The sequence below is a fragment of the Hyla sarda genome, chromosome 10, assembly GCF_029499605.1.
Source record: "Hyla sarda isolate aHylSar1 chromosome 10, aHylSar1.hap1, whole genome shotgun sequence".
Classification (NCBI taxonomy): Eukaryota; Metazoa; Chordata; class Amphibia; order Anura; family Hylidae; genus Hyla; species Hyla sarda.
The window spans coordinates 1,886,541-1,904,431 of NC_079198.1; the positions used below are offsets into that span (position 1 = coordinate 1,886,541).

Below are 17,891 nucleotides of genomic sequence, written 5' to 3' on the forward strand. Positions count from 1 at the left end.
TTCCGTTTTTTTTTTTACGGCAGAAAAAAACGGCACATGCAGGTTTTTTTCTTTCCCGTAAAAAAAGAGGAAGAAAAAGAACGGATACAGTAAATTTAACATTAAAGTCTCTGGAAAATGGATGAGCCTCTAATGTCATCCGTTTGCATACGCTTTTTTAATCTGTTTTTTGATCCGTTTTTTTTACTTCCGAGCATGCTCAGAACAAAAAAATGTTGGGGGTTTATTAACTGAACAATAACGGATCCAAAAGGATAATATCCGTTATTTCCGTCCTTTTTTTTTTTGACGGGAGAAGAACAGGACTAGACGGCCGTGTGACCGCAGCCTGACCGGTTATAAGTCAGTGGGAGGATGAGGCTCCAGGACGCTTTATTACAGAGCCACGTTTTATCTGTTATACGTGGCAAATCTGCTGCCATAGATCAGACCTCAAGGCTCTGGAGTCTTCCTGCACAAACTTCCTGGACCAGTGTTTTCCCAACCAGGGTGCCTCCAGATGTTGCAAAACTACAACTCCCAGCATGCCTGGACAGCCTTTGGCTGTCCAGGCATTCTGGGAGTTGTAGTTTTGCAACACCTGGAGGCACCCTGGTTGGGAAAACACTGGTCTGGACTGAGGTCACTGTCAGAGCCGCATTTCCAGCCGGTGCTCTGAGGGAATACACCCTATAAGGGCGATTCCACAAGCATTTAAGAGTATTTTTTTTTAAAATTATTTTTAACTTGAGTGCTCCCCCCTCAGCCCACAGGTACCTTAAAGGAGTAATCCACTGGTGCCAGAAAGTAAAACTGATTTGTATATAACTTCTATTTAAAAATCTTAACTCTTCCAGGACGTATTAGCTGCTGTATGCTCCACAGGAAATTGTGTAGTTCTTTCTTTCCAGTCTGACCACAGTGCTCTCTGCTGACACCTCTGTCCATGTCAGGAACTGTCCAGAGCAGGAACAAATCCCCATAGAAAACCTCTCCTGCTCTGGACAGTTCCTGACATGGACAGAGGTGTCAGCAGAGAGGACTGTGGAGTATAATACAGGATATAATCAGGGTCAGTACAGGATAAGTAATGTAATGTATGTACACAGTGACCTCACCAGCAGAATAGTGAGTACAGCTCTGGAGTATAATACAGGATATAACTCAGGATCAGTACAGGATAAGTAATGTAATGTATGTACACAGTGACCTGACCAGCAGAATAGTGAGTACAGCTCTGGGGTATAATACAGGATATAATCAGGATCAGTACAGGATAAGTAATGTAATGTATTGTACACAGTGACCCCCAACCAGCAGAATAGTGATTACAGCTCTGGGGTATAATACAGGATATAACTCAGGATCAGTACAGGATAAGTAATGTAATGTATGTACACAGTGACCTCACCAGCAGAATAGTGAGTACAGCTCTGGAGTATAATACAGGATATAACTCAGGATCAGTACAGGATAAGTAATGTAATGTATGTACAGTGACCTCACCAGCAGAATAGTGAGTACAGCTCTGGAGTATAATACAGGATATAACTCAGGATCAGTACAGGATAAGTAATGTAATGTATGTACACAGTGACCTCACCAGCAGAATAGTGAGTACAGCTCTGGGGTATAATACAGGATATAACTCAGGATCAGTACAGGATCAGTAATGTAATGTATATACACAGTGATCTCACCAGCAGAATAGTGAGTACAGCTCTGGAGTATAATACAGGATATAACTCAGGATCAGTACAGGATAAGTAATGTAATGTATGTACACAGTGATCCCACCAGCAGAAATAGTGAGTACAGCTCTGGAGTATAATACAGGATATAACTCAGGATCAGTACAGGATAAGTAATGTAATGTATGTACACAGTGATCTCACCAGCAGAATAGTGAGTACAGCTCTGGAGTATAATACAAGATATAACTCAGGATCAGTACAAGATAAGTAATGTATGTACACAGTGACCTCACCAGCAGAATAGTTGAGTACAGCTCTGGAGTTATAATATATAGGATAAGTAATGTAATGTATGTACACAGTGACCTCACCAGCAGAATAGTGAGTACAGCTCTGGGGGTATAATACAGGATAAAACTCAGGATCAGTACAGGATAAGTAATGTAATGTATGTACACAGTGATCTCACCAGCAGAATAGTGAGTACAGCTCTGGAGTATAATACAGGATATAACTCAGGATCAGTAATGTAATGTATGTACACAGTGACCTCACCAGCAGAATAGTGAGTACAGCTCTGGAGTATAAATATATAGGATAAGTAATGTATGTATACCGGTGACTCTAATGTTTATGTATTTTATATGTAAGTATATAAATGTAGACATCTGCCATAATATTAGGATATTCTGTATACTTATTAATATCACAGGGTCTGTATAATAATTTTACTCCTTTCAACAGGAACAAAATGACAAACCTGGGGAGTCCACACTACATTCTGCGCTGGACGTCACCGCAGGTCATCAAGGAGACCCACGTCCCTTTAAATGAGTGGAGTTATCCCTACATGCAATGAGTGCGCACTCTATACGTGGAGTCTCCTCTGAATGTTAATCCTGACGACTACTGAACAAGATTTTAAATGGACAATTATTTTTTTAAAAATTTAAGGAAATTGTTTTAACTAAAATCTCCATTTATCTGACCCTCCCTGCAATGTTACCTTCCGCCCTGGATTTGGACACCTTGAAATCCGAGTCGGGTTATAATGAAATCCTGAGCGTCCGGCACCTGCTCTGCACTCGGGAGAACAATGATCTGCGGCTCCAGTAAATCCCGGAGGATATCTGAGGGATATAGCGCTATTATTTATTTCCTACGAGGCACCAAGTCACTATTGTTACATCCACCGTGATTTACTTTGTTACATTAATGGATCTTATGTTACTTTCTCATTGTAATGATCAGTTTCCGGCTGTGAGTGAAGTAATTGCCAGGATCTCTACAGCTCTTGGTGCTTTCTATATGACGGTATGTTCACACGGCGCAATGTCCCGTGCGCAATTCCACCAGAATATTCCACTTAGGGTCTATTCACATGGCAGAATTTCTGCCTTAAATTAAAGGGTACTGCTCCTTTTTTTTTTTTTTTTTTTTTTTAAATCAACTGGTTAAACAGATTTGTTAATGACTTCTATTTAAAAAATCTTACTCCTTTCAGTACTTATTAGCAGCTGTATACTACAGAGGAAAGTCTTTTCTTTTCGGATTTCTCTTCTGTCACGACCACAGTGCTCTCTGCTGACCTCTGCTGTCCATTTAGGAACTGTCCAGAGTAGGAGAAAATCCCCATAGCAAACATATGCTGCTCTGGACAGTTCCTAAAATGGACAGAGATGTCAGCAGAGAGCTCTGTGTTCCAAAAAGAAAAGAATTTCCTCTGTAGTAAACAGCCCCCAAAAAGTACTGGAAGGATTAAGATTTTTTAATAGAAGTAATTTACAAATCTGTTTAACTTTCTGACACCAGTTGATTTAAAAAAAAAAAAAGTTTTCCACCGGTGTACCCCTTTAAAGGGGTACTCCATTGGCCAGGGTTTGGAGATGAGCGAACTTACAGTAAATTCGATTCGTTACGAACTTCTCCGCTCGGCAGTTGATGACTTTTCCTGCATAAATTAGTTCAGCTTTCCGGTGCTCCCGTGGGCTGGAAAAGGTGGATACAATCCTAGGAGACTCTTTTCTAGGACTATATCCACCTTTTCCAGCCACCGGAGCACCTGAAAGCTAAACTCATTTACGCAGGATAAGTCATCAACTGCCGAGCCGAGAAGTTCGTGACGAATCGCATTTACTGTAAGTTCGCTCATCTCTACCAGGGTTCGGAACATTAAGTTCCGAATGCTGGGTGTGCGCTGTGGGGGTCTTGATGTCACGACCACTCCCCCCTCAATGCAAGTCTATGGGAGGGGGGCGTGACAGCCTCCACGCCCCCTCCCATAGACCTGCATTGAGGGGGCGTTACATGACATCGCAAGGGGCATGGCCAATGACCGCAGACGGCGTTCGGAACTAAATGTTCAGAACGCTGGCTAGTGGAGTACCCCTTTAAAGCCCATAGACTTCTATGGGATTCCGCACTCCCATTCACACTTCTGAATTTCCGCTTGCAGAATCCCATAGAAGTCTATGGGCTTTCATTTGAGGCGGAATTTCCCTAAGACATTCTGCTGCACTGTGCACACGGTGGAAAATCCCGATGTCCGCAGAAAGTAGATATTTCTATTCTTTCTGTGGATTTTACTTGAAATACATTTTCCTAGCGCTCCTAGCATCCACCGGATCGTGAAAATGTGCGGAAAGTCTGCCCGTGTTTCATGCTGTTTGAACATTGCCTTACAAAGCTCCAAATTGTGGCCCTCCAGCTGTTTTCCAGCTACACCTCTGAAGGCTGTCAGGCATGCTGGGAGTTGTGGTGGATCCCAGGAGCCTCATCATCTGCTCTTTATATTGCACTAATGTCAGCGGATCTGGAATCGCTCCTGCGTTCACTGAATCCCTCCATTCCTTTCAGCGGTCTGGAGTTTCTCTTTTTACTACTGTTACATTGTTTCTTATTATAAAATGTTACCAAATGCATTTTGCAACAACTGAGTCTGTTTTCACATACAGGTCTAGTTACAGTAGAAGTCTGATGGTCTGACGCAGATTGGATTGGGGCACGCTGGATAGTCTGACGCAGATTGGATTGGGGCATTGCGGATAGTCTGACACAGATTGGATTGGGGCATTGCGGATAGTCTGACACAGATTGGATTGGAGTATGCTGGATAGTCTGACACAGATTGGATTGGGGCACGCTGGATAGTCTGACACAGATTGGATTGGGGCACGCTGGATAGTCTGACACAGATTGGATTGGGACATGCCGGATAGTCTGACACAGATTGGATTGGGGCATGCCGGATAGTCTGACGCAGATTGGGGCACGCCGGATAGTCTGACGCAGATTGGGGCATGCCGGATAGTCTGACACAGATTGGGGCATGCCGGATAGTCTGACACAGATTGGGGCATGCCGGATAGTCTGACACAGATTGGATTGGGGCATGCCGGATAGTCTGACACAGATTGGATTGGGGCATGCCGGATAGTCTGACACAGATTGGATTGGGGCATGCCGGATAGTCTGACACAGATTGGATTGGGGCATGCCGGATAGTCTGACACAGATTGGATTGGGGCATGCTGGATAGTCTGACGCAGATTGGGGCACGCCGAATAGTCTGACGCAGATTGGGGCATGCCGGATAGTCTGACGCAGCTTGGAATTGGGGCATTGCGGATAGTCTGACGCAGATTGGATTGTGGCATGCCAGATAGTCTGACGCAGATTGGATTGTGGCATGCCGGATAGTCTGACGCAGATTGGATTGTGGCATGCCGGATAGTCTTACGCAGATTGAATTGGGGCATGCCGGATAGTCTGACGCAGATTGGATTGGGGCATGCCGGATAGTCTGACGCAGATTGGATTGGGGCATGCCGGATAGTCTGACACAGATTGGATTGGGGCATGCCGGATAGTCTGACACAGATTGGATTTGGCTGTCCGTGCATGCTGGGAATTGAAGTTTTGCAACAGCTGGAAAGCCATAGGCTAGAGGTAAATGATCCATTGCAGTGTTTCCCAACAAGGGTACCTTCAGCTGTTGCAAAACTACAACTTCCAGCATGCCGTGACGTGTTTTGCAACAACTAAAAAGCTATGCTGGTAGGAAAACACTGTCATATACACAGGTGCCTATATCCCAGCTGCCATTCCAACCCTGTATTACTATATAAATATATTCTATATCTATTCCACAGTCCTAATACTTGTAATATATTACACCAGAACAATGCAGAGTTATTTCACGTTGTTTTCTCCTTCCACATGGAATCATACTTTACCTTAGCGCCGCCATGATTTTTTTCCAATGCATATTTCTATTTAAAAAGGGCAAACAAAGATACATTATATACCGTATATAATTTTTATTTATTAATTTTTTTGCCCTATTTTAATTGAAATATGTTGGGAAAAATGTATGCATCGGATGAGAGATCAGTGGCTTAAAGGGGTACTCTGGTGGAAAACTCTATTTTTTTTATCAATTGGTACCAGAAAGTTAAACAGATATGTAAATTTCTTCTATTTAAAAATCTTAATCCTTCTAGTATGTATCAGCTGCTGTATTCTCCACAGGAAGTTGTGTATTCTTTCCAGTCTGACCTCAGTGCTCTCTGCTGACACATCTGTCCATGTCAGGAACTGTCCAGATCAGGAGAGGTTTGCTATGGGGATTTGTTCCTGCTCTGGACAGTTCCTGACATGGACAGAGGTGTCAGCAGAGAGCACTGTAGTCAGACTGGAAAGAACTACACAACTTCCTGTGGAGCAAACAACAGCTAAATGATCGAGATTTTTTAAATAGAAGAAGTTTACAAATCTGTAAAACTTTCTGATACCAGTTGATTTAACAAAAAATAAATAAATACCGGAGTACCCCTGATATACTTCTAGACAGCAAGAGTATATATACACACACATATATATATATATATATGTAACAAATTTGTTGTCATAGCAGCTGCGAGGTAAAAGCCGCAGCATCCAGCTAGTTTCGCAAATTATCTGGAATCCATTAAATATTATAGAATAAATACAGTAGCTTTATATAGTAATGTCACACAGTGGAAACTACACACAATATCACTGCTTATTACTTGGTGACCACTAGGTGGCAGAGTTGTAATGGATAACGGTGTCATAGTCAGATGATAAAAAAATAAAACCTGTTTTTTACTTGTATTTTTATTTTATTTTTTCTTCCTTTTTTCCAGCAGGTACATTAGGTCCTAAGCATAACACAACTTTTTCCATCTATGATATCTGTTATTAATGTAATTCCACATCGTGAAGCTAAAACATGGACCAGCCCTATTGTCAGGGTCTAAACCAATGTTTCCCAACCAGGGTGCCTCCAGCTGTTGCAAAACTACTACTCCCAGCATGCCCGGACAGCCGTTGGCTGTCCGGGCATCCTGGGAGTTGTAGTTTTGCAACAGCTGGAGGCACCCTGGTTGGGAAACAATGGCCCAGTAAAGGTTCCTGCCATTTAAAGAAGCACTCCATTTATTTATTTTTTTAAAGGGCTACTCCACTCTGCAGCGTTCAGAACATTTAGTTCTGAGCGCTGGGAGCGGGCTTCAGGGGTCGCCATACCCCCTCCAAAGACCACTCCCAGCGTTTGAAACTAAATGTTCCGAACCCTGTGGAGTGGAGTACCCCTTTAACCATATTATCCACACTTACCATTACTAGTCCTTCAGCACCATCTGTTTTATTCTAGCACAGCTGAATTTATACATCCATGAATCTTTTCAAATTAATGTAACTTGGCCATGTGATCACCAGTCTGACCCACCAAAAAAAAAAATCACAATGCTTAATGTGTCAGAGGCAGGATGACATCATCATCTCTTAGATCCAACCTGCTGTAAACTGACCCAACCCACGTACGAGTCTAATCAGTTCACCCTGGTGACCTCCAGCACCAGCAACCTAATTAGATGACCAGGTGCAGTGATCAGACTCCATCCCCCCTGCAAAGTCAGATGATTCATGGGAAATGTAGGCAGCACTAAGAAATAAGTTCACTGATGGAATTGCAATTATTATTATTAGCACAAGGCATACACAAGTACTTCTACAGTATTCTCTAATAATAACCTGTGCTGCACTATAAGACAAAAAAAATAAATATATATTTTTTTTATTATTATTATTTCTTTGCACTTTTATGAAAAAATAAATGTGCCAAAATTCTGCGTGTGCAGGAGAATAGATGTGGAAATCCCGGCAGGGGTTCCTTTCCTTCCAATGAAAAAGTCTGTCTTCGGCAGGTAGCGCTTCACCGAGGTGATGACACGCTAGTCAGGTGTAGAGTTGCGGTACTTTTTGTTAGAAATCATAAACCCGTTTCTTTATTTACATTTACTGAGCCGGGTATGGGTTGGGCTACTTCGGTCTAAATCATAGAAAGTACAAAACAAGTGCGGACAACGCGTTTCGGAGGTGATTCCTAGTTCCCGACGAAGGAGGTAGCCCCTCCGAAACACGTTGTCCGCACTTGTTTTGTACTTTTTATGATTTCTAATAAAAAGTACCGCAACTCTACACCGGACTCCCGTGTCATCACGTCGTTTAATCGCTACCTGCCGAAGGCGGACTTTTTAATTGGAAGTAAAGGAACCCCTGCCGGGATTTCCACTTCTCCACATCCGTTCTCCTGCATTCCACATCATCCCCGATGGGACCGACGGCTGGCTGCTCCCCCCACACCAAACCAGAGACCTGCTAAAACGCTGATCAGTGTTGCGCAACCCACTAAGATGAGCAGGTCTATTACTTCTCGCACTACTCTCCCTTGTTATCCCTGATAATCGGCACTATTAGCACCATATCTATCCCCTTTTTCTCTGCATTCTTCAAAATACTGCGTGTGCACATATCCTTATAGTAGGCCCCTGCAGTTAAGAGGGGGCAGAGAGCTTAGCAAGTTTAACCTCTTGTTAAACAACCTTTCATTTCAAAAATTGCCTATTTTCTGATGGAGTTCCCTCCCTCCACCTACAAGTCCCAGGATCTCATGTTTGTGAGGTCACTTTTCTCCCTTCCACACAACAGCCAACCCACCCATTGCAGCACACCTGAGCTCCCTTCCATGTTGTGCTTTGAACTACAATTCCCTGTAGCACTGTGCTGAATGATCTCCCCCCAACCCAGTAGTAGCTGCACCCATTGAAGCACAGACAGGCTCCTTTTCAACACATGACTAGTGATGTAATATCTCTGGCTGCACTGTAACATGGGAAAATCGGGGATAACACTCATTTTGTATACAGCTAAAAATTTACATTGGGGAAAAAGATCCCATAAGAATTGCGAGACCAGGTACAGACACCATATTATGAACTACACTAACTTTACCCCTTTAATGCGAAGCTACTGCACCAAAATTATCGAGCAGAATTTCATGTGCAAATTCTGTAGTGTGTATTGGCCCTTACAGTGACATAATTTAGGATCAGATGGGGCTTCGTGAGCACTACACTTTCTATAGAACATGTCATTTTTTTCCTTATGGTCTGGGTGATCCCTACACAAAGGGTTACTCCACCCTATAACGTTGTCTCAGACACAGCTGGACCACAACTGCCTGGGAGCGGGCACAGTGCCCGGGCCTCCTAGTGTGAGGATCACCACTGTTTGCAGCTCCCCATTCCATTCATAAGACTCTCATAATTCCAGGACCCTAACTGGGTCATGAAGGGGCCACAATAGGAGCACAACACTTGCACCAGCCATATTTGCGACCAATAACACTTCTTGCGGTTCCATCAGATGATGTATGTTATACTCCAGGTGCCTGGCACCTGCTCTCTGGGGCCCCTCTTATAATATATATGGGCTGTTAATAGGCTCCGGACAATAAACACCATTTACTGCGGGGGCCACACACAACGCTGCGGTATCCGTGTCTGCAGGTTTGTTACTATGTAAGAATGCATCGATCTATAAAGTGCCATTAAATGTTACAAGCAGTGAAATTAGAGATTTAATTCGTTATATTGAGAATATCACTTAAATGTCGCGAAAACTGATGCCCAAAAATCCACAGGCCTGTACTATATGGCACATAGAAGGGTGTATTCACACACAGCAGATCTGTGGCACTAACTCCTGGGGCTGGACTGCTATAGATCATTCAGCTTTAACCCATGGCTCTCAAGCTACTGCAAAACTACAACTCCCAGCATGTCTGGACAGCCGAAGGGAGTTGTAGTTTTGAAACAGCTGGAAATCCATGAGTTGAAGCTGAATGATCCATAGCAGTGTTTCCCTACCCGGGTAACTACAGCTGTTGCATGTTGGGAGTTGTAGCTCTGTAAAAGATGGAAAGCCATGGGTTGAAGCTGAATGATCCATACAGGGCAGGTTTTGCCTATAGGCAAAATAGGCAGCTGTCTAGAACACCCTCTTGATGGGGGTGCCGCTCTGCCCGCTGCAAGAAAGTTAGTAGCCAGCCAGCATCCAAAGCACCTGCCGCTCATCCAAAGCCCCCGCCCAGCCAGCAACGTCATCCCCTCCAGAGGTATTGTTCTGATAATTAGTAGAACAGTCCGGAAACTTCCGCCGAATACAACACTGATGTACAACTAACATGTCCGAACCCACAACAAGAGAAAAGAAAGGACAGACCCCAGTGACAAAACAGCAAAAATCATATAACTGAAGAAACATGTCCCGGTCAGATGGATCCAGATCTCTATAGAGAAACATGTCCTAGTCAGATGGATCCAGATCTCTATAGAGAAACATGTCCTAGTCAGATGGATCCAGATCTCTATAGAGAAACATGGCCTGGTCAGATGGATCCAGATCTCTATAGAGAAACATGACCTGGTCAGATGGATCCAGATCTCTATAGAGAAACATGACCTGGTCAGACGGATCCAGATCTCTATAGAGAAACATGTCCTGGTCAGATGGATCCAGATCTCTATAGAGAAACATGACCTGGTCAGATGGATCCAGATCTCTATAGAGAAACATGACCTGGTCAGACGGATCCAGATCTCTATAGAGAAACATGGCCTGGTCAGATGGATCCAGATCTCTATAGAGAAACATGGTCTGGTCAGATGGATCCAGATCTCTATAGGGAAACATGACCTGGTCAGATGGATCCAGATCTCTATAGAGAAACGTGTCCTGGTCAGACTGATCCAGATCTCTATAGAGAAACATGGCCTGGTCAGATGGATCCAGATCCCTATAGAGAAACATGACCTGGTCAGACTGATCCAGATCTCTATAGAGAAACATGACCTGGTCAGATGGATTCAGATCTCTATAGAGAAACATGGCCTGGTCAGACTGATCCAGATCTCTATAGAGAAACATGTCCTGGTCAGATGGATCCAGATCTCTATAGAGAAACATGGCCTGGTCAGATGGATCCAGATCTCTATAGAGAAACATGGTCTGGTCAGATGGATCCAGATCTCTATAGAGAAACATGACCTGGTCAGACTGATCCAGATCTCTATAGAGAAACATGGCCATGTCAGATGGATCCAGATCTCTATAGAGAAACACGTCCTGGTCAGATGGATCCAGATCTCTATAGAGAAACATGACCTGGTCAGATGGATCCAGATCTCTATAGAGAAACATGTCCTAGTCAGATGGATCCAGATCTCTATAGAGAAACATGTCCTGGTCAGATGGATCCAGATCTCTATAGAGAAACATGGCCTGGTCAGATGGATCCAGATCTCTATAGAGAAACATGACCTGGTCAGACTGATCCAGATCTCTATAGAGAAACATGGCCTGGTCAGACTGATCCAGATCTCTATAGAGAAACATGTCCTGGTCAGATGGATCCAGATCTCTATAGAGAAACATGACCTGGTCAGATGGATCCAGATCTCTATAGAGAAACATGACCTGGTCAGATGGATCCAGATCTCTATAGAGAAACATGACCTGGTCAGATGGATCCAGATCTCTATAGAGAAACATGTCCTGGTCAGATGGATCCAGATCTCTATAGAGAAACATGGCCTGGTCAGATGGATCCAGATCTCTATAGAGAAACATGGCCTGGTTAGATGGATCCAGATCTCTATAGAGAAACATGACCTGGTCAGATGGATCCAGATCTCTATAGAGAAAGATGTCCTGGTCAGATGGATCCAGATCTCTATAGAGAAACATGACCTGGTCAGACGGATCCAGATCTCTATAGAGAAACATGACCTGGTCAGACTGATCCAGATCTCTACAGAGAAACATGGCCTGGTCAGATGGATCCAGATCTCTATAGAGAAACATGGCCTGGTCAGATGGATCCATATCTCTATAGGGAAACATGACCTGGTCAGATGGATCCAGATCTGTATAGAGAAACATGGTCTGGTCAGATGGATCCAGATCTCTATAGGGAAACATGACCTGGTCAGATGGATCCAGATCTCTATAGAGAAACATGTCCTGGTCAGATGGATCCAGATCTCTATAGAGAAACGTGTCCTGGTCAGACTGATCCAGATCTCTATAGAGAAACATGGCCTGGTCAGATGGATCCAGATCTCTATAGAGAAACATGGCCTGGTCAGATGGATCCAGATCTCTATAGAGAAACATGGTCTGGTCAGATGGATCCAGATCTCTATAGAGAAACATGACCTGGTCAGACTGATCCAGATCTCTATAGAGAAACATGGCCATGTCAGATGGATCCAGATCTCTATAGAGAAACACGTCCTGGTCAGATGGATCCAGATCTCTATAGAGAAACATGACCTGGTCAGATGGATCCAGATCTCTATAGAGAAACATGACCTGGTCAGATGGATCCAGATCTCTATAGAGAAACATGTCCTAGTCAGATGGATCCAGATCTCTATAGAGAAACATGTCCTGGTCAGATGGATCCAGATCTCTATAGAGAAACATGGCCTGGTCAGATGGATCCAGATCTCTATAGAGAAACATGACCTGGTCAGACTGATCCAGATCTCTATAGAGAAACATGGCCTGGTCAGACTGATCCAGATCTCTATAGAGAAACATGTCCTGGTCAGATGGATCCAGATCTCTATAGAGAAACATGACCTGGTCAGATGGATCCAGATCTCTATAGAGAAACATGACCTGGTCAGATGGATCCAGATCTCTATAGAGAAACATGACCTGGTCAGATGGATCCAGATCTCTATAGAGAAACATGTCCTGGTCAGATGGATCCAGATCTCTATAGAGAAACATGGCCTGGTCAGATGGATCCAGATCTCTATAGAGAAACATGGCCTGGTTAGATGGATCCAGATCTCTATAGAGAAACATGTCCTGGTCAGATGGATCCAGATCTCTATAGAGAAACATGACCTGGTCAGACGGATCCAGATCTCTATAGAGAAACATGTCCTGGTCAGATGGATCCAGATCTCTATAGAGAAACATGACCTGGTCAGCTGGATCCAGATCTCTATAGAGAAACATGACCTGGTCAGACGGATCCAGATCTCTATAGAGAAACATGGCCTGGTCAGATGGATCCAGATCTCTATAGAGAAACATGGTCTGGTCAGATGGATCCAGATCTCTATAGGGAAACATGACCTGGTCAGATGGATCCAGATCTCTATAGAGAAACGTGTCCTGGTCAGACTGATCCAGATCTCTATAGAGAAACATGGCCTGGTCAGATGGATCCAGATCCCTATAGAGAAACATGACCTGGTCAGACTGATCCAGATCTCTATAGAGAAACATGACCTGGTCAGATGGATCCAGATCTCTATAGAGAAACATGGCCTGGTCAGACTGATCCAGATCTCTATAGAGAAACATGTCCTGGTCAGATGGATCCAGATCTCTATAGAGAAACATGGCCTGGTCAGATGGATCCAGATCTCTATAGAGAAACATGGTCTGGTCAGATGGATCCAGATCTCTATAGAGAAACATGACCTGGTCAGACTGATCCAGATCTCTATAGAGAAACATGGCCATGTCAGATGGATCCAGATCTCTATAGAGAAACACGTCCTGGTCAGATGGATCCAGATCTCTATAGAGAAACATGACCTGGTCAGATGGATCCAGATCTCTATAGAGAAACATGTCCTAGTCAGATGGATCCAGATCTCTATAGAGAAACATGTCCTGGTCAGATGGATCCAGATCTCTATAGAGAAACATGGCCTGGTCAGATGGATCCAGATCTCTATAGAGAAACATGACCTGGTCAGACTGATCCAGATCTCTATAGAGAAACATGGCCTGGTCAGACTGATCCAGATCTCTAAAGAGAAACATGTCCTGGTCAGATGGATCCAGATCTCTATAGAGAAACATGACCTGGTCAGATGGATCCAGATCTCTATAGAGAAACATGACCTGGTCAGATGGATCCAGATCTCTATAGAGAAACATGACCTGGTCAGATGGATCCAGATCTCTATAGAGAAACATGTCCTGGTCAGATGGATCCAGATCTCTATAGAGAAACATGGCCTGGTCAGATGGATCCAGATCTCTATAGAGAAACATGGCCTGGTTAGATGGATCCAGATCTCTATAGAGAAACATGACCTGGTCAGATGGATCCAGATCTCTATAGAGAAAGATGTCCTGGTCAGATGGATCCAGATCTCTATAGAGAAACATGACCTGGTCAGACGGATCCAGATCTCTATAGAGAAACATGACCTGGTCAGACTGATCCAGATCTCTATAGAGAAACATGGCCTGGTCAGATGGATCCAGATCTCTATAGAGAAACATGGCCTGGTCAGATGGATCCATATCTCTATAGGGAAACATGACCTGGTCAGATGGATCCAGATCTCTATAGAGAAACATGGTCTGGTCAGATGGATCCAGATCTCTATAGGGAAACATGACCTGGTCAGATGGATCCAGATCTCTATAGAGAAACATGTCCTGGTCAGATGGATCCAGATCTCTATAGAGAAACGTGTCCTGGTCAGACTGATCCAGATCTCTATAGAGAAACATGGCCTGGTCAGATGGATCCAGATCTCTATAGAGAAACATGGCCTGGTCAGATGGATCCAGATCTCTATAGAGAAACATGGCCTGGTCAGATGGATCCAGATCTCTATAGAGAAACATGGTCTGGTCAGATGGATCCAGATCTCTATAGAGAAACATGACCTGGTCAGACTGATCCAGATCTCTATAGAGAAACATGGCCATGTCAGATGGATCCAGATCTCTATAGAGAAACACGTCCTGGTCAGATGGATCCAGATCTCTATAGAGAAACATGACCTGGTCAGATGGATCCAGATCTCTATAGAGAAACATGTCCTAGTCAGATGGATCCAGATCTCTATAGAGAAACATGTCCTGGTCAGATGGATCCAGATCTCTATAGAGAAACATGGCCTGGTCAGATGGATCCAGATCTCTATAGAGAAACATGACCTGGTCAGACTGATCCAGATCTCTATAGAGAAACATGGCCTGGTCAGACTGATCCAGATCTCTATAGAGAAACATGTCCTGGTCAGATGGATCCAGATCTCTATAGAGAAACATGACCTGGTCAGATGGATCCAGATCTCTATAGAGAAACATGACCTGGTCAGATGGATCCAGATCTCTATAGAGAAACATGACCTGGTCAGATGGATCCAGATCTCTATAGAGAAACATGGCCTGGTCAGATGGATCCAGATCTCTATAGAGAAACATGGCCTGGTCAGATGGATCCAGATCTCTATAGAGAAACATGGCCTGGTTAGATGGATCCAGATCTCTATAGAGAAACATGACCTGGTCAGATGGATCCAGATCTCTATAGAGAAAGATGTCCTGGTCAGATGGATCCAGATCTCTATAGAGAAACATGACCTGGTCAGACTGATCCAGATCTCTATAGAGAAACATGGCCTGGTCAGACTGATCCAGATCTCTATAGAGAAACATGTCCTGGTCAGATGGATCCAGATCTCTATAGAGAAACATGACCTGGTCAGATGGATCCAGATCTCTATAGAGAAACATGACCTGGTCAGATGGATCCAGATCTCTATAGAGAAACATGACCTGGTCAGATGGATCCAGATCTCTATAGAGAAACATGTCCTGGTCAGATGGATCCAGATCTCTATAGAGAAACATGGCCTGGTCAGATGGATCCAGATCTCTATAGAGAAACATGGCCTGGTTAGATGGATCCAGATCTCTATAGAGAAACATGACCTGGTCAGATGGATCCAGATCTCTATAGAGAAAGATGTCCTGGTCAGATGGATCCAGATCTCTATAGAGAAACATGACCTGGTCAGACGGATCCAGATCTCTATAGAGAAACATGACCTGGTCAGACTGATCCAGATCTCTATAGAGAAACATGGCCTGGTCAGATGGATCCAGATCTCTATAGAGAAACATGGCCTGGTCAGATGGATCCATATCTCTATAGGGAAACATGACCTGGTCAGATGGATCCAGATCTCTATAGAGAAACATGGTCTGGTCAGATGGATCCAGATCTCTATAGGGAAACATGACCTGGTCAGATGGATCCAGATCTCTATAGAGAAACATGTCCTGGTCAGATGGATCCAGATCTCTATAGAGAAACGTGTCCTGGTCAGACTGATCCAGATCTCTATAGAGAAACATGGCCTGGTCAGATGGATCCAGATCTCTATAGAGAAACATGACCTGGTCAGACTGATCCAGATCTCTATAGAGAAATATGACCTGGTCAGATGGATCCAGATCTCTATAGAGAAACATGGCCTGGTCAGACTGATCCAGATCTCTATAGAGAAACATGTCCTGGTCAGATGGATCCAGATCTCTATAGAGAAACATGGCCTGGTCAGATGGATCCAGATCTCTATAGAGAAACATGGTCTGGTCAGATGGATCCAGATCTCTATAGAGAAACATGTCCTGGTCAGATGGATCCAGATCTCTATAGAGAAACATGTCCTGGTCAGATGGATCCAGATCTCTATAGAGAAACATGACCTGGTCAGATGGATCCAGATCTCTACAGAGAAACATGTCCTGGTCAGATGGATCCAGATCCCTATAGAGAAACATGGCCCAATCAGATGGATCCAGATCTCTATAGATAATCATGGTCTGGTCAGATGGATCCAGATCTCTATAGAGAAACATGACCTGGTCAGATGGATCCAGATCTCTATAGAGAAACATGTCCTGGTCAGATGAATCCAGATCTCTATAGAGAAACATGACCTGGTCAGATGGATCCAGATCTCTATAGAGAAACATGGTCAGGTCAGATGGATCCAGATCTCTATAGAGAAACATGACCTGGTCAGATGGATCCAGATCTCTATAGAGAAACATGACCTGGTCAGATGGATCCAGATCTCTATAGAGAAACATGTCCTGGTCAGATGGATCCAGATCTCTATAGACGCAACAACCAATTCCCAGGATGGGTTAGGGTGAAAATTAATCAAAGAACTTTTGACCCTGGGAAGCCCAGGGTCACTGAAACCCTTATTATCTCCCACCCCTAAAAATTAACCTTTATTCATGTATTATTAAAAGAATTATTAGGTGAGTATATAACTTAAAAACTATGAGCTTGTGTGTGCTTAATAGTATTGTTTATATTCCATCCAGTTATCACTGGTAAATGAATTGGTCCATATGTGGACTGCAGTTCCACAGTGTATTGCACACACAGGCTAACGATATTAAAATGCTGAAAATGCCCCCTCCACACACAGGCTAACGATATTAAAATGCTGAAAATGCCCCCTCATTTTCAGCATTTTAATATCGTTAGCCTGTGTGTGCAATACACTGTGGAACTGCAGTCCACATATGGACCAATTCATTTACCAGTGATAACTGGATGGAATATAAACAATACTATTAAGCACACACAAGCTCATAGTTTTTAAGTTATATACTCACCTAATAATTCTTTTAATAATACATGAATAAAGGTTAATTTTTAGGGGTGGGAGATAATAAGGGTTTCAGTGACCCTGGGCTTCCCAGGGTCAAAAGTTCTTTGAGATCTCTATAGAGAAACATGGCCTGGTCAGATGGATCCAGATCTCTATAGAGAAACATGTCCCGGTCAGATGGACCCAGATCTATATAGAGAAACATGACCTGGTCAGATGGATCCAGATCTCTATAGAGAAACATGTCCTGGTCAGACTGATCCAGATCTATATAGAGAAACATGACCTGGTCAGATGGATCCAGATCTCTATAGAGAAACATGAACTGGTCAGACTGATCCAGATCTATATAGAGAAACATGTCCTGGTCAGATGGATCCAG

At 43.6% G+C, this 17,891-nt stretch overlaps 1 protein-coding gene across 1 annotated transcript in view; it reads left to right on the plus strand.

The window, feature by feature from the left end:
- Window positions 1–3,114, plus strand: part of ALDH4A1 (aldehyde dehydrogenase 4 family member A1) — a gene marked incomplete in the record, with an annotated part of 32,689 nt that extends 29,575 nt beyond the window's left edge. Inside the window, 1 exon segment of the mRNA XM_056544279.1 lies at window positions 2,442–3,114. Within this exon segment, the coding sequence (XP_056400254.1) occupies window positions 2,442–2,532 (91 nt within the window).
- Window positions 3,115–17,891: the final 14,777 nt, after the last annotated feature.